The 21,227-nt window shown below is 49.2% G+C and overlaps 2 protein-coding genes across 2 annotated transcripts; one reads left to right on the plus strand and one right to left on the minus strand.

Annotated features, from left to right (window-relative positions):
* Window positions 1-2,484: 2,484 nt before the first annotated feature.
* Window positions 2,485-9,952, plus strand: LOC110567943 (amyloid-beta A4 precursor protein-binding family A member 2-like). Its single transcript, XM_064372146.1, has 4 exons — window positions 2,485-2,668; window positions 2,764-3,420; window positions 4,059-4,263; window positions 9,548-9,952. The coding sequence occupies exons 1-3, from the start codon at window positions 2,485-2,487 to the stop codon at window positions 4,112-4,114; spliced, it is 897 nt and encodes a 298-aa protein (XP_064228216.1). The 3' UTR covers window positions 4,115-4,263; window positions 9,548-9,952.
* On the minus strand, window positions 6,835-9,836 carry LOC135268126 (golgin subfamily A member 6-like protein 1). The gene is made up of 4 exons (XM_064372147.1): window positions 9,737-9,836; window positions 8,346-8,404; window positions 7,871-8,012; window positions 6,835-7,547 (listed from the first exon to the last, which is right to left on the minus strand). The coding sequence occupies exon 4, from the start codon at window positions 7,422-7,424 to the stop codon at window positions 6,933-6,935; it is 492 nt and encodes a 163-aa protein (XP_064228217.1). The 5' UTR covers window positions 7,425-7,547; window positions 7,871-8,012; window positions 8,346-8,404; window positions 9,737-9,836; the 3' UTR covers window positions 6,835-6,932.
* Window positions 9,953-21,227: the final 11,275 nt, after the last annotated feature.

Here is a 21,227-nt window from a genome sequence, read left to right on the forward strand (position 1 = left end):
CATACCCACCTCAGGCACATACCCCATACACACCAGACACTACAGATACACCATGCTCACCTCCCACACCCCACACATTCAACCCATATACACCACACACATAGTACACATGTACTTCATACACTGTCACACACCACACGTAAAATCCCCACACACACCATATACACCACACACATGTCCACCTTGCAAACACCACATACATACGTCATACGCACCACACACTCTTCACAGTTACCAGACGCCACGCATATACCCGATACCCACCACACCCACCTTATATACACACACCACACATACCACACTCACCACATAATACCTCACATGCACACACCGTACGCATTTCTTTTCCTTTTTTTTTTTTTGAGACGGAGTTACGCTCTATTACCCAGGCTGGAGTGCAATGGCGCGATCTCGGCTCACCGCAACCTCCGCCTCCTGGGTTCAGGCAATTCTCCTGCCTCAGCCTCCTGAGTAGCTGGGATTACAGGCACGCACCACCATGCCCAGCTAATTTTTTGTATTTTTAGTAGAGACGAGGTTTCACCATATTGACCAAGATGGTCTTGATCTGTTGACCTCGTGATCCACCTGCCTCGTCCTCCCAAAGTGCTGGGATTACAGGCGTTAGCCACTGCGCCCGGCCATGCATTTCATATACACCACACACACTTCATAAATACCACGTACACACCACACCACACTCCACATACATATTACATCACCCATACAACACAGCACATTCCACACAGACAACTTATTCACACTACAAAGATACCACACGCACCATACAATATTATACATACATATACCATACACATCTTATAGGCACCACATACCCCATACATACCACACACCCCTCATACAACCACACACGTTAAACCTCATACATACCACACACCACAAAACTATGCCATGCATAGAAAACATACACACTCAACCCTTCCACACTATATCACACTTCACACACACCACACACACATATCACATTCACATCACACACACCACATACCACACACCATACACAGAACACTCCACACACCACACTCTCCAGAATGCCTCACCAGCATGCACACGTACGCACCCCACACGCTCCCTACCTGCCACACCACATGCACTGTATGTCACACACACACCACACACCACCACACACATTTGCATGCAAACTACTCATTTTGCATCCAGACTGCTTGAGTGAAACTGAATGGTTTAGTTTTCCCCAAGTTAATACTGCTTGTCTGCACGCCACCAGCTGTGCTGGCTTGCACATCCCCTGGTCCCGCCCTTCCTGGATTCAGCACCACCTCCTGTGTTTCGGGTATCTCTGGCTGTGCCCTGTGGTGTGCTCATGTCCTGATCACATGGGAGGCTGGCCCCTCTGCCCCAGTGGCCGTTTTCCTGGCGGAGACTGGCCTGTTTGCCACCACTCCTGAGGCCCAGAGCAGCGGCTGGTGCAGGAAGTTCTGCTTCCTTCCCTCCCCACGGGACATTTTGTCTCAGGTCTGACATCTCCCCAGCTAGAAGAGAGACCTTCAAAGGTGCACAGGTGGGTTTCATTGTAATGTTGGTGAATAATCAATGCGTTTTGGTAAAAAAGTCAACCAGTACATACATCTTCAATAAAGTAAAATGTGCATGGCCCCTCTGCTCCCACCTTTCTCCCCTCCCCTCCCCTCCCCAGAGGACACGACTGACAAGCCTTTGGGGAGCTCCCCCTTTCTGTGTGCCTTCGCGTCCGTGTATGGGCTGGGGAGTGTGTGTGTGTTCTCTAGCCATCTTAACGGAGCTGGAACTGGGATCTACACACGTGCACTGACTGTGTAGCTCACTTGTCATTTTCCCTCCAAAACAGGACATTAAGATCCCTGACTGTAGTGCCTGTTGCCCTGCCTCTTTAAAGACGCCATCGACTCTTGGAGCACAAGAACTCTTTCATTTATTTAACCATCTCCTTATTTATGGGTACTTTGGTTGTTTCCAGTTTTTTAAAAGATTACCCGCTGGGTGCGGGGGCTCACTTCTGTAATCCCACCACTTTGGGAAGCTGAGGCAGGTGAATTATGAGGTCAGGAGTTCAAGACCAGCCTGACCAATATGGTGAAACCCCGTATCTACTAAAAATGCAATAATTAGCCAGGCGTGATGATGCGAGCTTGTAGTCCCAGCTACCTGGGAGGCTGAGGCAGCGGAATTGACTTAACCTGGGAGGTGGAGGTTGCAGTGAGCCGAGATCACGCCACTGCACTCCGGCCTGGGTGACGGAGACTCTGTCTCAAAAAAAAAAAAAAAAAAAAAAAAAAAAGATTGCTGCAGTGAAAACCTTTAGCTGTCATTTTTCATATTGCTGTGGGAAAACGTGGTGGGAGGTGTCGTGGTGGTAGAATGGCCTGGCACATAGCCAGGCTTTGTGTGGTTCTGACTATTCTTCCCAGTGTTCCTTTCTGCTGTGGTTCCCTCCGGGAGATGACGACTGTGTGAGTGCCCACCATGGCCCACCAGAAGTGTGAGAGTGTGGGGAGCGGCATGTTGGACCACAGGGCAAGGCCAGGCCCTGTCCCACAGTGCCAGGAGCCCAAGAGCGAGGACGTGGAGCTGCCATTGGAGGCCATGTACCTGAGGGCCTGGAACTGGCCGCCCTGTGGCCAGAGAGCTCCATGCCCAAAGAACAGGAGTGCGACAACCACAGCCCCGATGGGGACTCCAGCTCCAACTACATGAACAACACCTCCAGGGAGGGAGGACTATGACGAGGGCCTTTCTGAGGAGGAGGAGACGGCATCACCTACTACGTCCGCTACTGCCCCGAGGATGACGGCTACCTGGAGGGCATGGACTGCAACGGAGAGGAGTACCTGGCCCACACAGCGTGCATGCAGTGGATGGCGACGAGTGCCAGGAGGCCATCAGTGGAGGAATGGACGGACTCGGCAGGCCCACACCCCCAGGGCCACAGGGCTGAAGGCAGCCAGGACTACCTGGATCACTACCTGCCCATCCGGGAGTTTGAGCCCTCCGTCCTAGAGGCCCGTGACCAGGAAGAAGATGGCCCTCACTGTCCCCAGGACTACTACCTGGCAGAGGCCAACGGGAACACTGGCACCTCCCCCTATTGCCTGAGGTGTGGGGATGGGGACCTGGAGGACCAGGAGGAGGACATCGACCAGATCGTGGCCGCAATCAAGATGAGCCTGAGCACGATGAGCATCACCAGCGTCAATGAGGCCGGCCCTGAGCATGGGCCTGAGCCAGGGCCTGGGGACTCTGCAGAGGCCTGCCTTGCCAGCAAGGCCCCAGCAGGCACGAGACAAGGGCCAAGTCACTGTGAACCTCCCTTCCAAGGCCAAGCACCGCGGAGATCCCCAGAGAGGCTTCAATCCCAACACCAGGACCCCAGAGGAGAGGCCGAAGTGGCCTCACGAGCAGGTAGGACCCTGGCTGTCCCAGAGAAGGGAGCAGAGGGGCCTGAGAGCAAGGAACCTCCTGGTAGAGGCCTCGCAGATGCTGAAGCGAGGGGGTGGGAGGGGTGGGTGCCTTGCTGTTCTAATGGTGGCTGAGCCCTTCACTGGTCCAGTTACGAAGCATGTTGTGTGAATGCTCCGGCCACTCTTATGCTCACCCCTCAGACTCAGGAGTGAAGTCTTTCTGAGGGCTGATTGGCCACTGATGTTTCACAGAAGACTCCCCTACTCCCACCCTAGAAGAGAGTCCATTTCTACCCTGCTGCCCTGGATCTGCTCATGGTGGGGCAGTGTCTGTGGGAGAGCCTGTCGATCCTCAGGGGTATACTCAGACCAGCAGGGCAGTGGCAAAGACGTGGGGGCGCTGCTGCTCACACACTGCCGTGGCCAGTGGTGGGTGGCCTGGTGGCTGGGGTGGGGGCTGCCGTCCATTTCACAATGGAAGTGTCTCTAAAAGCCTGGGGACCTTGGTCTGATGGGCAGTTAGCTGTGAATAACTATTTGGAAAAGGATTTTTTGAAAGTTTGACAAAACTTTGGGGAAGAAACACATGGTAATGAGGGCAGTGGATGTCAGCATAGCTGTGTTTTCTTTAAATTATAGCAGAGTCAGCGTGCATTCTAATAAACACGTTTGAAAGGCTGCCTTCTAAAAAATAAAAAAGCCTCACTGTGAGTATATAAAGAAGATGTGATTATTGGACTTGTGTAAAGGAACCTGTAGTTGTCCAGTTACGTGGACTGCTTTCGGAGCAGGCGGCGACTCCACGGGACGGCAGCGTGCTGCAGCAGCTCCGCACCCTGGCCAGGTAAGCTCGGGGGCTCAGGCTGCCTGACTCGCAGGCGGTCGCAGCCTGGGGTCTCCCGCGGCACTGCAGACACCCGAATGCGTTCGGGGCGGCTGGAGGTTGCGGCCCCGGTGCTCCGGAGCGCTGCCTTGTGTACTAAACCAGGCAGGGGAGGATCTGGACAGTGGTTGTGGCTGCTGTAGGCATGGAGACACAGATGGCAGCACTCCCAGGGAGAAATGTCAGGTTCTCCATGTGTGGATGTGTGCAGATGTAGGGGTGCTGAGGAGGGAGGAGGTGCGGGGAATCTCTCTTGTCTCTACTGACTCTGAGTTGGAGATGTCAGACAGAACCATGGCCCGTTGTAAACTAACACAATGTCCCCACCCACAGGGTTAGAACCCCACCCCTGGAAGCAGCTCTGAGGGGAGCATTCATGTGGGGAGAGTGCAGGACGCTGTGTCTGGAAGGGAGAAGGTCACCGAGTAGGCTGACCCTGCTCTGGCCAGGTGGCTGCCTTCTGACATACCAGCCTCTCTGTAGCACAGTGGGCCCACACACACCCAGCCTGTCAAACTACAGCCCTCAAGAAGGCACTGTCCAGATTAATAGAGTGGCTCCCTCTCCGAGGAGGAGGCTGAAGTTTGGGGAGGGCAGCAGACCTGTGTATGCTCTGCTCCCTCCCTCCACAGCCAGACAGGAAGGGAGGGGCTTTCAGCCAGGCTCACCCAGGCTGGGGTCTGAGTGTCAGTGTCCAGCCAAGGGCTTCTGGCTTCATGGGGGAGCCCAGTTGCTGCCATGTAGCTGCCACCCCAGTGAGGGTGAAGAAGCAGGAGGCTCCGCTGCACTTCCAGGCTCAGGCTGCCTGGCCAGATCTGGTCTGTGGACCCTGTAGGCTGGTGGAAACCATCAGGAGGAGGGGAGGCAGCTGCCAGGCCCCACCCCTGCGAGTCCGATTTCTGAAAACTTGGGTATACAGTAAGTATTCGGCTGTGGGCTGCTGGGCCAGGAAGGATTGTTTATCTGTTGAATTGATGAGGGAGGGTTATAGGTAGAACCAGTTTAAAGATGGCAGGTTTGAGAGAGCAGGCAGGGATTTAGTGCTGGGGAAGGCAAGCAGGCTTGTGAAAACAGCTCTGTTGGGGAGGCCAGCGTCCTGAACCAATGTCCTCAGCACGTGCAGCAGCAGCTGCTGCGGGAGTGCAGGACAGGATTAAAGCGCAGAACTTTCTGGATGATAGAAATGTTCTTAAAAAAAAAAAAAAAAAAGAAATGTTCTGTGTCTTGAAAGGAGGTGGGTTACATGAGTAATGTATTTGTGAAAACTCATCAAAACGTACACTTCAGATCTAGGCGTTCCACTGAATATAAGCTATACCAAAAATTAAAAAGATTTTTTAATTTTTTTTTTGAGACGAAGTGTCACTATGTCACCAGGCTGGAGTGCAGTGGCGCGATCTCGGCTGACTGCAACCTCTGCCTCTCTGGTTGAAATGATTCTCCTGCGTAAGCCTCCCAAGTAGCTGGGACTACAGGCGCGCGCCACCACACCCTGGTAATTTTTGTATTTTTTTAGAGACAGGGTTTCACCATGTTGGCCAGGATGGTCTCAATCTCTTGATCTGCCTTCCTCAGCCTCCCAAAGTGCTGGGATTACAGGCATCAGACACCGCACCCAGCCAAAAACATTTATTAAAAGAGATGGTGGTGCACACCTATCATCTCAGCACTTTAGGAGGCCAGGGCAGGTAGGTCACCTGAATCAGAAGCTCGAGATCACCCTAGCCAACACGGTGGAACTAAAAATACAAAAACTAGCCAGGCAGTGCCAACACACCTGTGATCCCAGCTACTGGAGAGGCTGAGGCAGGAGAACTGCTTGAACCCAGCAGTCCGAGGTTACATTGAGCCCAGATCACACCACTGCACTAGAGCCTGGGCAACAGAGTGAGACTCTGTTAAAAATAATAAATAAATAAATAAAGACAGGAGGAGATTTTCAACTTCTCTTCACAAGAACAGTTAGAGAAACTGGACAGTTAGAAAAACTGTGCCCCCACCCCCACGAAAAACAATTGCTGGAAGGTAACTAGAGACCTCAGCGAGGACTTCAGTGACCTGGGCTTGGAGGTGGCCCCGACAGTCTGTAGGTCTTTTCCCCACATTTGGTGACTGGTAAACGGCATAGGGCCAAGAGGCTAAGAAACCAACTATGAAGGGATAGTTAAGAGGCTGGAAAGCCGAGCTGAATGTCTGGCACTCTCACAGGGCTCAAATGACTTCATGAGAATTTGGGTCCCAGTAAGGAGTTGGGACCTCGGTGGTGACCCTGGGAGGGACACCCCTAGGAGCCCAAATGGATAAAAATTAGACCAGCTGTCACAAAACCTAAAATCTGCTTTGAACCAGCTTAGTGTCCCAAATTAGATGAAAGTGATCTGCCCTTACTCAGATTGTGTGCCATAGAGTCAAAGTCAATACACTCTGGAGGCAGATGAAAGTTTACTAGGCATGCCATCAGGCAAGACTAAAAGAGAAAGACAAGAGATAAGAAAGACAATAGAAATAGATATGAGAGCCCTCAGGTAGAAACTTTAAAATAACTTTTATTAAAATGGTAAATTTGATATTAACTGTATTTTAGCACTGCACCCAGCCGGTATTTTATAATTCTACTCCTGCATTGTCTTCTATTTCCACATCCTGTACTCCTCCCACATGTTCTCCTTCCCCCACATCATGTCCTGCTCTCCCCTCTTCTCCACTTGCTCCTGCCTCCCCTCCTTCTCCCACATCTCCTGCTCCCTCAGCTTATTTTCCTGCATCATCGCCTCCTGCTTCTCCATCTTCTCTTCCCACTCCCTCAGCCACTCTTTCTCCTGCTGTATTTTCTTCTCCTGCTCCCTCAGTTGTTCCTTCGCATCCCACAGCCTTTTCTTTTCCTCCTCCTGAATCTTCTGTTCCTCCTCCTGAATCTTCTCCTCTCGCCTTTGTATCATCCGCTGGTGTTCCCTCATTGTCTCTTCCTGCTGCCGCATGTTTAGTTCCTCCTGCAGTATTTTCTCCTCCCAATCCACCATCTTCTTGTGTTCCCTCATTGTCTCTTCCTGCTGCCGCATGTTTAGTTCCTCCTGCAGTATTTTCTCCTCCCAATCCACCATCATCATCTTGTGTTCCCTCATTGTCTCTTCCTGCTGCTGGTAGAGGTGTTCCCAGCGATTATTTTCATCCAGCGCTTCTTGGAGCTCTCTTTTGGTTTTCTGTAGCTCCTGCTTCAGGTTCTCGATCTCCTCCTGTAGCTGCACCTGGAATAATCAAAGTGTTGGTTTGAACCTCAAAAAGAAATAGGCTCATGAGCTAGCCATAGAAATGTCATCTACAAAACAATGGTTTTCATCCATGATGCTTTTAAAAATTTTTTTTAAGTACTAACCTAAGATTCTGATTCCCCAGGCAGGGCCACAATTTGTAGATTTATAGCACACTCTAGAGGATTCTATGGAGGGACCAGCACCAGGACCCAGATTTTCCAGCTCTGGGCTGGAGCCTCCCCATACCCACCATGATCCCTAGACCATGGCCCCAGGTGGATGGGGCTCCCCCAACCCCCAGGGCTGCAGCCTCTCACCTGCGGCAGCAGGAGGTTGGTCCTATCCAGCTTTTTTTGTAGCTCCTGGACACTGAGCTGGATGCTGGACTTTTCGGACTGCAGGAGTCTAACTTTTTCTTCTAGTTTGGTGTTCTTCCTCTCCAGCTCCTCATTGATGATACTATGGCCAGAGACAGTAGAGAAAGGCATGAACGATGAACAGAAAGGACTGCTTTGCTGATCAACCCTCTACCCTCACCCCACACCCACCACAGAACCGTGGCATTGGAAGGGACCCCAGAAATTAAAAGTCACAGGCGGCAGGCCAGAGAGAAGACATGAGTTGCCTGAGTCTAGCCCGTGAGTCAGTGGCACAGCCAGCACTAGAGCTTTGCTGGGCACACGTGCAAACCTCTGTGACCCCCTCACCATGCTCACCTGTACACCCCACCTCCCAGCACTCCACCCACGCTAAGGGCCCCCAGACCTCCCATTCCACCTTCCCCAAACCTACGTGTTCCTGTACAGTGCCAGACTCAGGCCATCCCTCTCCTTTATTAACTCCTCATTGCACTGCAAATACAGAAAGGTTAAGTCAGAATGTAGCAGAGAGAGCAGCAGCTGACCAACAGGAACAGCTGCAGTGACTACTCCACAGCAACTCTGCCTCACTCTCAATCACGCCTGGCATGTCCCAAGGCACACCCATGATTCCTTTGTTTTCCTTTTTTTTTCTCCTGCCTCAGCCTCCTGCCATGCACCGTCACACCTGGCTCAATTTTGTATTTTTAGTAGAGACAGGGTTTCTCCATGTTCAGGCTGGTCTTGAACTCCCAACCTCAGGTGATCTGCCCACCTCAGTTTCCCAAAGTGCTGGGATTACAGATGTGAGCCAATGAGCCTGGGGCCCTCATTTGTTTTTTCAAAGAACTCAGTAAGGGTAGAAAGGACAGGGAAAGAGATTGAATTCATAGCTGGCTAAGTAGCCCGGAGAGATCAGATAATATTGCTATTGTCATGACTGTTATTACTACCACTGTTGGAATCTTCACTGAGTGCTTTACCAGGCACTATGCTAACACTCCCATTTAATCCTCACAACCAGCAGGAGACGGTTACTATTATTACCTCTATCGTGCAGATGAAAAACATTGGGTATTAAAGGTTAAGTGCTTGCCTCAGATCACTGAGACAGAGCTGGGATTTCAACCCCCAGGTATCTCTGATTCTCTAAACCCATTCTTTCCTGGGGGTAGGGGCACAGATAAGGAAATTAATCTTTTGTTGACTTTTTGAAAGGATGATAGGTTGGCATAGTCCAAAACTCAGAAGGTACAAAAGGGAAATATCACTGGGCGAGGTGGCTCACGCCTGTAATCCTAGCACTTTGGGAGGCCGAGGCGGATGTATCACCTGAGGTCAGGAATTCAAGAGGAAACTATCTTTCACTCACACTGCTCCTCTCTCCTGAGTTTTTAATGAATCCTTACATGTTTTATGTATATTACCATAATACACACACACACACACATACACACACACACACACACGTGTTCCCTCTCTCTACACAAATGGTAACATACTAAAGATACTCTTCTGACCTTCATGGTACAAGTACTCTAACCCCTACCTAGGATTTGGCCAAGGCCACAGCCAGGTAAGGGCAGGGTGGGCACTTGGCCTCTGAGATCTGTGTCCTGTGCTCTCTCCCTACAGCACCCCCAACTCACCCACAGCAGCCGACTCAGCCCCAGCCTGCCTCTGACAACCACACACAGAAGCACCAAGAAATGGCCCATGCTGCCTTCTGGGAAGGATGCTCCATCCTGCAGAGGAACCTTTACCATCACTCCTCCATCTGGGAAGTCGGATTGCCAGGGGGACGGGGCAGGTGTTTGGACTCACCCTGTCCGCCACGTTTTTCTGTCTGGATACATCAGACAAAGCCTGCTTCAAGTCTTCCACCTGTCGGGAGGCATGTTGCAGGCAGCCGGAGAGGTATCTGCAGTCTCCTGGAAGGAGAGAGGTTGAGCTGAGGCCCAAGGGACTCCCCCTAAAAGCCTGTCAAAGTGCCAGGTTGAAATGATGATTACGGGGTGCCCAGATTCCCACCTTCTAGCTGCCTGGCTGTATTCTCGCTAAAGTATAGGGCTGTCTCCTGGGCACCGATGATAGCCTGAGCCTGTGGGAGAAAAGCCAAGCACATGCTGAAAGAGAAGCAGAGAAACCTCCTCCAGAGGACAGGAGGGAACTCCACACCCTCCACTCACCTCTACCTGCCATTTGAGTGCTGCCAGATGGTGGTAAATTGGCTTATTTTCCTATAGGAAGAGGAAGACAGAGCTCTTACTAGGGGGGGTCGCAGAGACAGCACAGCGAGACATGCCCCCAGAATGCCACCAATGCCCCAGGACAGGACCACCCATGGGACCAGGTTATCAGGGACCCTGTGGGATGGGGTGGAATCTGGGAGGGTGAGCCTTCTTCCCCCGGATGGGAGTGGGTGAGACAAGACTGGGGCCTCTACATCTCAGTGCTCCCCCCCCCCCCAAACCCAGCAGTCATGTCAAGGGCAAACCAATAAATCATGTTACTTCATCCAGCTGAGCTCGGTTCTGTTGTTTGTATGGGGAGAGTCAAAAGGAAGGTGACTGAGGGTGGCCCACTCGACTCTATTCCCCAGGCCAGGAAGCAGTAGGCAAGGGCCAGGAGTGGAGTTTAGAGTAAAAGTTCTCAGACCCAGTGGGAACATCATAAACTAGTAAATTCTCCTCAAGCTCCCAAAGAAAGAGGATTTGGGTCTTTTGTCGGTTTTCACCCACAGCCACAGAACTGAAAGTCTGAAACTAGATTCTCTCCAAAGGACAGTCACATCAATCTTCAGTGATGGGGTGTGAGAAAAGCCCACCCTTCTGCCAGCTTGTGATTTACAAAGGTGCATTCATTGAACAAACACTGAGCACATACGGGCCAGCTACACTTCTTCACAGTGAGGATATGGGAAGGAAAAGGCAGGAGCCCTTGGCCCCGAGGTTTCCACTCTCGTTGGCCTTGAAATCCCGGACTCCCAGAGCTAACAGAAACCTGTGATACTCTCTAACTCCACCTCCTCAGGAAACACTAGCCCAAGGTGGAGAGGTGCTCACACCCGGCCCTGTACTAGGGATTAACATAAAAACAAGAACAAATCTCATTGAAACTTCACAAACATAAGTAAAACAATACCACCCCTATTTTACAGATGTGAAAACAGAGGCCCATAGAGCTCAAGCAATTGGCCCTAAATCATACCCTTAGCAGATGGAGAGAGAGCAATCAAACCCAGGATTCTTAACCAGTACCCGGCAGTTCTTCCACAATCTTTAGTTACCCTCTACTGTCCCTTGGGCCCTCTGTCCCCTGGAGCCTGCCCAGCCAAGACTCACGTCCTCAGGTGAGTGGCAGCCAGGAGAAGTGGTGGTGTCAGTGTTGCTGCCGCTGTTTATTTGCCTCTTGGTGTCGGTTGCTCCTGTACCAACACCAGGGATGTTGTGCTGATGATATTCTCTCAGCTGTGGAAAGAAGAGCAGTGATACTCAGGAGAACTACAAGCCCCTACAGTCACGTCCTACTTTACAGGTTTTTGTTTTTTTTTTTCCCTTTGTTGTTGTTGTTGTTTTGAGATGGAGTCTCACTCTCTTACAAGGCTGGAGTGCAGTGATGCAATCTCAGCTCACTGCAATCCTTCAAGTGATTCTCCTGCCTCAGCCTCCTCAGTAGCTTGGACTACAGGCTCATGACACCATGCCCAGCTAATTTTTCTATTTTTTGTAGACAAGGGGGTTTCATCATGTTGGCCAGGATGGTCTCGATCTTTTGACCTCATGATCCTTCCGCCTCGGCCTCCCAAAGTGCTGTGATTACAGGTGTGAGCCACCACACCCGGCGCCTACTTCACAGATTCTCCAAAATACTCTTAGAGCATCTGACTTAACACCACCAACAACTGTACGAGGTGTTGTCTCAATCAGTGACTGAGAGGGACTGATGCCGTGGCTAAAACCAAGGCAATAATGGAACTTAAACTCAGTCTTCTGACTCCGACCTCTGGGATTTTACCACAAATCAGCAGTTGCCAAGGACCAAAACCAGAGGCAGTGGTAGAAAAGTCAATACAAAGTAGGCAGGAACTGTACACTGTGTGGTTTAGAGTCAGACATCCTTACACGTCTGTTAGTGTTAAGAAGTGCACTGGTACCTCTCCAACTTTTACATCAGTGTATCCTCATGGCAGAAGTCAGCCTTTCTGTTAAATCTGAGAATTGAACAGAAGAAGACAACCCAAGCCTCATTTCAGAGACAAGTCTGCTATACTCTTAGAAATCTATGTGACTCTCAGCCGGGCGCGGTGGCTCACGCCTGTAATCCCAGCACTTTGGGAGGCCAAGGCGGGTGGATCACGAGGTCAAGAGATCGAGACTATCCTGGTCAACATGGTGAAACCCCGTCTCTACTAAAAATACAAAAAAATTAGCTGGGCACGGTGGCGCGTGCCTGTAATCCCAGCTACTCAGGAGGCTGAGGCAGGAGAATTGCCTGAACCCAGGAGGCGGAGGTTGCGGTGAGCCGAGATCGCGCCATTGCACTCCAGCCTGGGTAACAAGAGCGAAACTCCGTCTCCAAAAAAATATAAATAAATAAATAAATAAAAACAGAAATCTATGGGACTCTCATCCCTAAGTCCACTAATGTTTTGTCTCTCTCAAGAGAATCAAGGGACACCAATGCTTCAGAAAGATGCCCCATATTTACCCTGTGGCACTCAAAGTACCCCAGGTTGAGATGAGGTGAGGAAGATTCAAGCTGTTAAGTTCAGATTCCCAAGATCTGTTCAGAGAAGAGAAGCCGATCTCACTCCAGAAACCACTGACTAAAGGGCACTCTGGCCCCAGAACCATGGAGAATTCAACTATAAGGTGGAGAACTCAGAAAAAAAATGTTAAAGTCTCTGGAGAATAGAAGCCTGGGAGAAAACCAAACCAAAGCAAGCCCATTCTCCCATCACCGCTCAGAGACTCTGTCAACGTTCTAAGCTCACGGGGGAGGTGCAGGCCTTTCACACTGTCAAAGTCTGTGTAAAGGGAGTGAGGCAGCCTGAAACCTCTCACTCCTAGGTCCCACGGCCCCCATTTCTCTTCCAGCTGAAAATCTCTGCTGCCACCAGAGGAACCAAAAACAGAGCAAGAACAGTTAGGGGACTGGGTCCTAAGATCAGGCCAGTCTAGTGGCAGTAATGACAGTTCCTGGAGGGCTGTGATGTCACCACATTCCATTTCTCCGTGGGGTAGGGGGGACACATCAGTGTGATGCCCGAGTTGCCACTTTCAGATGGGACGGGGGCGCAGGGCTGGAACGCCGGTCCTTGGAGACACAAGCCCAAACAGCCCACAGAGCTCAGACTTAGGGTGGCAGGAGGTGAGGGCTGAGTATGGAGCGGGAGCACCAGGAGTCACCTGCCTAAAGTCACCCTGAGGCAACTGGTGAGAGCAGGTGCCAGGGGACCCAGGTCCTTGGACATTCGAGCCCAAAAAGCCCAGGGAGGGCTTCGGGCAGCAGGAGGTGAGGGCAGAGTACAGAGTGGGGAGCCCCGGGAGTCACAGGCTCAAAGTCGCCCTGGGGCGACTGGTGAAAGCAGGAGCAGGACCGCTGACAGCGTGGGGCTGGCTGACAAGATTTTGGTGCAGGGAGCCCAGAGGCACTGGGGAGCCAGCCTGGTGTGCCTCAGGAGTGGCACAGACTCTGGCAGGAGTTCTCTTGTCAGATAGGGCCTGGGGCTGGGTTGGGAGGCTGCCACCTGGTGCATTTTACCTTTACCTTGGCTTCCGCCCATTTGCTCTCCGTCGTTTCTTTGGCTATCAGGGTGGAGAGGGACGTGGGGCTGGGGAGGGAGGTCGAATCCAGGAGGGAAGTCGAGTCAGGTAGGGAAGTCGAGTAGGGGAGGGAAGTCGAGTCGGGGAGGGAAGTGGGGTTGGGGAGGGACGTAGGGCTGGGGAGGGATGTGGGCTTGGGGAGGGACCTGGGGTTGGGGAGGGACGTGCGGTTGGGGCCACATTGGCGTGCTACAGAAGAGGACAGTTAGATACATCCTGTCACCCTACGACGCAGCTGTGACTGAGCCAGAGGCGGCGTAACCAGGGCCTCACTAGAACCCAGAATATGGGTGTGGCCTGAATGCTTCAAGCACATTGGTCAATGAGAAAGATAAAAGGGAATGGAGGCGTGGCCAGGCAGTGACGTGTCATGAGGGACCTGTGGTGTCACAATGAAGGCTGCCCATACACCAGCTGCCTCCACCCACTCCAGGAGAGGGGCAGGGCTGGGTTTCACTTGAAAACCTTTAAAACTTTATTACCTCAAATCCATAGCATGCTTGACGATGACCAGACTGTATTATCCAACATTCCAATGAGATGAAATAATCACAATTTTTTTTTTTTTTTTTTTTTTGGGAAAAGTTTCTCTTAGTCTCCTACATTTTTAATTTTTTTTTTTTTTTTTTTTTTTTTTTAAAGATACACATCTGTGGGGCCCGGTGGCTCACGTCTGTAATTGCAGCACTTTGGGAGGCTGATGCGGGAGAACCATGAGGTCAAGAGATCGAGACCATCCTGGCCAACATGGTGAAATCCCGTCTCTACTAAAATACAAAAATTAGCTGGGCATGGTGCCGCACACCTGTAGTCCCAGCTACTCGGGAGGCTGAGGCAGGAGAAATGCCTGAACCCAGGAGGCGGAGGTTGCAGTGAGCTGAGACTGCGTCACTGAACCCCAGCCTGGGGCCTAGTGACAGAGGAACACTGTCTCAAAAAAAAAAAAAAAAAAAAAAAAAAACAAGAAAAGAAAAAAAGAAACACGTCTAACGTCTTTAAAAACACAAAGCTTTTGAGCCGGGCATGTAATTACAGGTGGCTCATGCCTGTAATCCCAGCACTTTGGGAGGCTGAGGTGGGTGAATCACCTGAGGTCAGGAGTTCAAGACCAGCCTGGCCAACATGATGAAACCTTATCTATACTAAAAATACAAAAACTAGCTGGGCATGGTGGCGGGAGCCTGTAATCCCAGCTGCTTGGGAAACTGAGGCAGGAGAATCGCTTGAACCCAAGAAGTGGAGGTCGCAGTGGGCCAGAATCGTGCCACTGCACTTCGGCCTGGGCAACAGAATGAGACTCTGTCTCAAAATAAATAAATACACAAAGCTTTCCACTTAGTAAGCATTCAAAGCTCTTTACCAGTTTAAAACAAATACAAATACAAGACCCTCCTAAAGTAAGGCTGAATGCTAAGAGTTTGAGACCAGCCTGAGCAACATAGTGAGACCCCATCTCTATAAAAAAAGTTAAAAAATCAGCCAGGCATGGTGGCACACATCTGTAGTGCCAGCTACACAGGAGGCTGAGGAGATAGGATTGCTTGAGTCCAGGAGTTCGAGGTTACCATGGGCTGTGACTGTACCACTGAATTCCAGCCTGGGTGAAAAAGCAAGACCCTGTCTCTATTAAACAGAGCCACACACCACACACACAAAAAAAAACCAGAATGCTGGCCCCGTCGCACAATTTGTGATTTATTTTTGCCATCTCTGTTTCTTGCTTCCTGCCTGCCCTCTGACTTTTAGAGGTGGGTAGCCTTGGGATCCTCCCAGCTCTGGACATCATCATCCCAGCTAGAGGCATGGAGCCTCCTAATCATAGGGAAAGAGACAGTTGTATAAGATGCTCCTTAAGCCAGGCACGGTGGCCCACACCTGTAATCCCAGCACTTTGGGATGCTGAGGCAGGAGGATCACTTGAGGTCAGGAGTTTGAGATCAGCCTGGACAACATGGCGAAATCTCATCTCTACTAAAAATACCAAAGGAAAAATAATTAGCCTGGTATGGTGGCACATGCCAGTAGTAGTCCCTGCTACTCGGGAGGCTGAGGCATGGGAAACACTTGAACACAGGAGGCAGAGGCTGCAGTGAGCTGAGATGGCGCCACTGCACTCCAGCTTGGGTGACAGAGCAACACTCTGTCTCAGGAAAAAAAAAAAAAAAAAAAAGGCTCCTTAAATTCAAACTGGCTTCCGGCCTCAGCTACACTGGTCACCATTCAGCTACTTTGTATCTCTAAGTCTTGGTTTCTTTAAATTAAAAAGGAAGTTAGTGTTTTCCTCGCAGAGGTGCTGAGGATTAAATGAGATAGTAGTGGAAAGCATTAGGCATGTAGCACACTTAGCACACTAGGTCTCAAAAAAATAATGCACTGTTGTTTATTTGATGTTTTTCTACTTTTTTAAAGTAAGCGTTTATTGCCATAAACTTCCCTCTTAGCACTGCTTTTGTGTATCCCGAAGGTTTTGGTACATTGTTTCCATTATCATTTGTTTCAAGAAATGTTTCAATTTCCTTCTTATGGACGGAGATAAATCCCCTCTAAAACATACTCTGTCCCAAGTAAAGACTAACTATAAAGCTTGGAAGGAAAAACAAGGAAGGGAAAAATTTCAATACATCCACACACGTATACATGCATATATATTTGTAGCCCTCCGGCTATTTGGTTCATAGGAAGAAAATTATCTCTAAAATAATTAGTTGACCATTAGAAAGAAAAAAAAATCTTGTACCCTCAGTAAAAGCAGTGACTCTTGGCAAGCAAAAGTGGCTTTACGATAAGTTCCCTACCAGCTTGTCAAACCAGAAACCAGACTAATGCTCCCAAGGCACACTTGCTACAAATATTGACGCCACTAATTTACAGAGCCACATGGCCTGGAGATGGAAGCATCCTCAGGGAATGGTCTGCTGCCAAAGGCTGTTCCCTTAATGGGCTTTTACTACCGCGTGTTTGATTCGCTTCATATACTCACGAGTAAGTTGCATTTTATTTTTTTTCTTTGAGACGGAGTCTTGTTCTGTCTTCCAGGCTGGAGTGCAGTGGCATGATCTCAGCTCACTGCAACCTCAAATTCCTTTCACAAGTGATCTTCCACCCTCAGCCTCTCAAGTAGCTGAGACTACAGGTGCAGGCTCTACATTCCGCTAATAATATTTTTATTTTTGTTGAGACAGGATCTTGCTATGTTGCCCATGCTGATCTTGATCTCCTGGCCTCAAGAGATCCTCCCACCTCAGCCTCCCAAAGTGTTAAGATTACAGGTGTGAGCTACCACATGTCAAGTCATTAATCTTTTTTTTTTTTTTTTTGAGACAGAGTCTTGTTCTGTCGCCCGGGCTGGATTGCAGTGGCATGATCTCGGCTCGCTGCAACCTCCAGCTCCTGGATTCAAGCAATCCTCGTGCCTGGCTAATTTTTATATTTTTAGTAGAGATGGGGCTTCACCGTGTTGGCCAGGCTGGTCTTAAACTCCTGACCTCAAGTGATCCACCTGCCTCAGCCTCCCAAAGTGCTAGGATTACAGGCATGAGCCACCATGCCCAGCTCACTAATAATTTTTAAAATGCAAATGAAAGCATATATATGTACACACACACATATCCACACATAATATTTATCCTATGGTATTGGGTATGGGCAAAATCTTTTAAGTGTATAATTCACAATGGTGTTGCTAAGAAAATAATTACTTTCATACTGTTGGTTATAGTATAAATCAAAATATAACATATAGATGTTATCACAAAACTATGCCAAGTTACGTACAAGAATGTTTATTACAGCAATATTTATAACCAAAAAAAAAAAAAAAAAAAAGGAAAACAATTGAATTATTTAAATGTTTGTGGACAGAGGCCTAGCTTTAAAATGTGTGGAACATCTATCTATACCTTGGAATTCTATTCAGCCATTTTTTAAAAATGAGGTTGATTTCTGCATGCTTTTATTTATTTATTTATTTTTGGAGACATGGTCTCACTGTCACCCAGTGGCATGATCTCGACTCACTGCAACCTCCACCTCCCAGGTTCAAGCAATTTTCCTGCCTTAGCCTCTAGAATAGCTGGAATTACAGGTGCACTCCACCACGCCTGGCTAATTTTTGTATTTTTAGTAGAGACAGGGTTTCACCATGTTGGCCAGGCTAGTCTCGAACTCCTGACCTCAGGTGATCTGCCCGCCTCAACTTCCCAAAGTGCTGGATTACAGGCATGAGCCACCATGACCAGCCTTTTTTTTTTTTTTAAATGTATATGTGTATTGCATATGGTACAGAGGCCAAGAGGTTAAGTTTTTCTTGGCCTTCTGAAGTTTCGCTGAAAAATCAACCTGGAGAAGGCAGGTTAATAGGAGAAAAGTACAAATTTATTTAACAAGTATACAATTGATGAAGACTCAAAGATATAGGTGAAATTGTCCATTTTTATGCTTAGGTTTAACGAAGTCTGCAGAGCCATGAAAAAATATCGGGCCAGGCTTGGTGGCTCACACCTGTAATCCCAGCATTTTGGGAGGCTGAGGCAGGTGGATCACCTGAGGTCAGGAGTTTAAGACCAGCCTGGCCAACATGATGAAACCCTGTCTCTACTAAAAATACAAAAAAAAATAGCCAGATGTGGTGGTGGGTACCCGTAGTCCCCGCTACTCCGGAGGCTGAGACAGGAGAATCTCTTGAACCCGGGAGGCGGAGGTTGCAGTGAGCTGAGATCGTGCCATTGCACTCCAGCCTAGGCGACAGCAAGACCCCATCTCAAAAAAAAAAAATCAGACATACAAATGGCCAACAGTTATGAAAAAATCCTCCATCTCATTACTCATAACGGAAATGCATGGCAAAAACAATGAGATATATTTCAGCCCAGTTAAAATAGCTCTATCCATAGCGAAACTCTGTCGCTACTAAAAATACAAAAATTAGTTGAGCGTGATGGCACATGCTTGTAATCCCAGCTATTAAGGAGGCTAAGGCATGAGAATTGCTTGAACCTGGGAGGCAGAGGTTGCAGTGAGTTGAGATCACACCAGACCAGCACTCTAGCCTGAGCAACAAAGCAAGACTCCATCTCAAAAAAATAAAAATAAAAAAAAATAAAAAAATAAAAGACTGGACAAAAAGGGTCCTGCTCACAGACTGAGTGGGGAAATCCAGCCAGGCCTGCCTATCCAAATTCTTAGCTTTCTCTGCAGCATTCCTCCCTTCTGGGTGAGGGGCAGGGACCTCCAGTGATTTGAGGTCTTTTGATCTACTGTCAAACAAGGTAAGTCAGGTAACTTTTTTTTTTTCTTGAGACTGGTTCTTTCTGTGTCAGCAGGCTGGAGAACAGTGGCATGATCATGGCATACTGCAGCCTCAACCTTCTGGATTAAAGCAATCCTCCCACCTCAGCCTCCCAATTAACTGGAACCACAGGGGTGCACCGACACACCAGCCTAATTTTTTAATTTCTATTTTTGGAAAGACGGAGGATCTCCCTATTTTGCCCAGGCTGGTCTTGAACACCTGGGCTCAAGCAATTCTCACACCTGTGCCTCCCAAAGTGCAGGGATTACAGGCATAAGCCACTGCACCCAGCAGATAATTTCATTTTGGTTATTTTTTTTGTTTGTTTTGAAACTGACTCTTGCTCTGTCACCCAGGCTAGAGTGCAGTGGCGTGATCTCAGCTCACTGCAACTTCCGCCTCCTAGGTTCAAGCGAATCTCCCACCTCAGCCTCCTGAGACTACAGGCATGCGCCACAATGGCTGGCTAATTTTTTACTTTTAGTAGAGATGGAGTTTCGCCACACTAGCCAGCCTGCTCTCCTGACCTCAGGTGATCCGCGTGTCCCGTCTCCCAAAGTGCTCGTGTTATAGGCCTGAGTCACCGCGACCGGCCCAGATAGTTTCTTTATAGGCAGTTTGACATAGAAAGGTGGAGGGAAAATTAGAGTAGTTTTTTGTTGTTTTTTTGTTTTTGAGATGGAGTGTAGCTCTGTCACCCAGGCTGGAGTGCGGTGGGGCGATCTCAGCTCACTGCAACCTCTGCCTCCCAGGTTCAAGTGATTCTCCTGTGTCAGCTTCACCAGTTGCTGGGTTTACAGGCGCCTGCCACCACACCCGGCTAATTTTTGTATTTTTAGTAGAATTGGCCAGGCTGGTCTCAAACTCCCACCTCAGGTGATCCACCTGCCTCGGCCTCCCAAAGTGTTGGGATTACAGGTGTGGGCCACCACGCCCGGCTTAATTGTGTTTTATGGCTGACTTTTGGAAAAGGGGCTTTGATTTCTGTGGCTAACCTCGGGGGAGAATGGTACCTAGAGACAGGTGCGCAGGAGAAAGTCAGAAGGAAACAATTTCTTGTGTGGCTGCTGCTGAGGTTCTCATTTTAGGGTACTGTTTTCTGAGCCCCAGCAGTGGCCAGCTGTACCATAACAATCAGAATGCATATAAAACTTTTCCTAAAATAAATGAAGCTAAAACTAGCTCTATCCTTTAACCACTGAATTAGCCAGTTACCAACTCTTAGAGCTGCTCCTTCTCTGGGATAGCCCAGGAACCTGAGGCGTATGTAATGCAGAGTCCTGTGGACTTTGATCCCCATCGGAGGGGAGCCCAGGAGTCCCTAGCGCGGGTCCGTGCTGTTTCTGTCATTGCTCGTGGCCACCACAAGGTGTCACTGTTTGCTGCTGCTGCGAGTTCCCACCACGCCCATAACTGCCGGCTAGAGAGGAAGAATTCCACTCCCCCAGCACCAGCTAATCCAGAGTCCTTACAGTTCCCAGGGCTTCCTTCCTAGTGCCCAGTCCTTAGAGGCCGCACCAGCCTCGGCCCGCAAGCCTGCCCCCAACCCCAGCACTATGTCCGGACTGGCTCAGAGGAACACCCATTCCAGACAATAACGTTTTCTTTCTTGCCCAGGTGTTTTCAACCTTTAAACCAGACTGGGCTTGTTCTTTTACTTTTTAAAATTTTAACTCCTCTATCATTCCCAAATGGGCTTGTTCTAATTCCTTCCTGGACCATAGAGCTACAAACTTCCTCCAAGAGAGACTTCCAATAGGCTTTTGGGCATCGTTGGGGTCCCCTTTCATACATAAAGGTAGGTCAACGTTCCCCCACACCTTCCCTGACAATAGGGCCTGATTGTCTCCAGTTGGGGAGCCACCCCTTCCAAATAGCTAAATTCCTTTTACTTTCCCTAGATGAAAGGTCGCTCCGTGGGGAGCCAGCTACCCAGGGGCAGAGTTTCTGGCATTCTTTGGAAGAGCAGTGAAAATAAAACTCACAAGTTACATCTTCAGCAGAGTGTCTGCTACATATGAATATATTGTACACATATTTTTATATGGTTGCAAACATAATAAATGTAGGTCCATGTCCTGATTTTTCACATACTGCAATGTATGTTGAATCTTCCCATGTCATTATAAATTCTTTATAATCATTATTTGTAATGGTTGAATAATCTTTTTCATGATACGGTCCTATTGTAATTTTA

The sequence above is a fragment of the Aotus nancymaae genome, unplaced genomic scaffold (assembly GCF_030222135.1).
Source record: "Aotus nancymaae isolate 86718 unplaced genomic scaffold, 86718_ANA_hifiasm-v0.15.2.pri h1tg000959l, whole genome shotgun sequence".
Lineage (NCBI taxonomy): Eukaryota > Metazoa > Chordata > Mammalia > Primates > Aotidae > Aotus > Aotus nancymaae.

Bases quoted from the DNA above. Each gene is read 5' to 3' on its own strand.
- LOC110567943 (XM_064372146.1), top strand. From the start codon at position 2,485: ATGGCCCACCAGAAGTGTGAGAGTGTGGGGAGCGGCATGTTGGACCAC. The intron at 2,669-2,763 runs GTGCGACAACCA...CTTTCTGAGGAG, and splicing joins TCCATGCCCAAAGAACAGGA to GAGGAGACGGCATCACCTAC. The intron at 3,421-4,058 runs GTAGGACCCTGG...TTTAAATTATAG, and splicing joins CGAAGTGGCCTCACGAGCAG to CAGAGTCAGCGTGCATTCTA.
- LOC135268126 (XM_064372147.1), bottom strand. From the start codon at position 7,424: ATGAGGGAACACAAGATGATGATGGTGGATTGGGAGGAGAAAATACTG.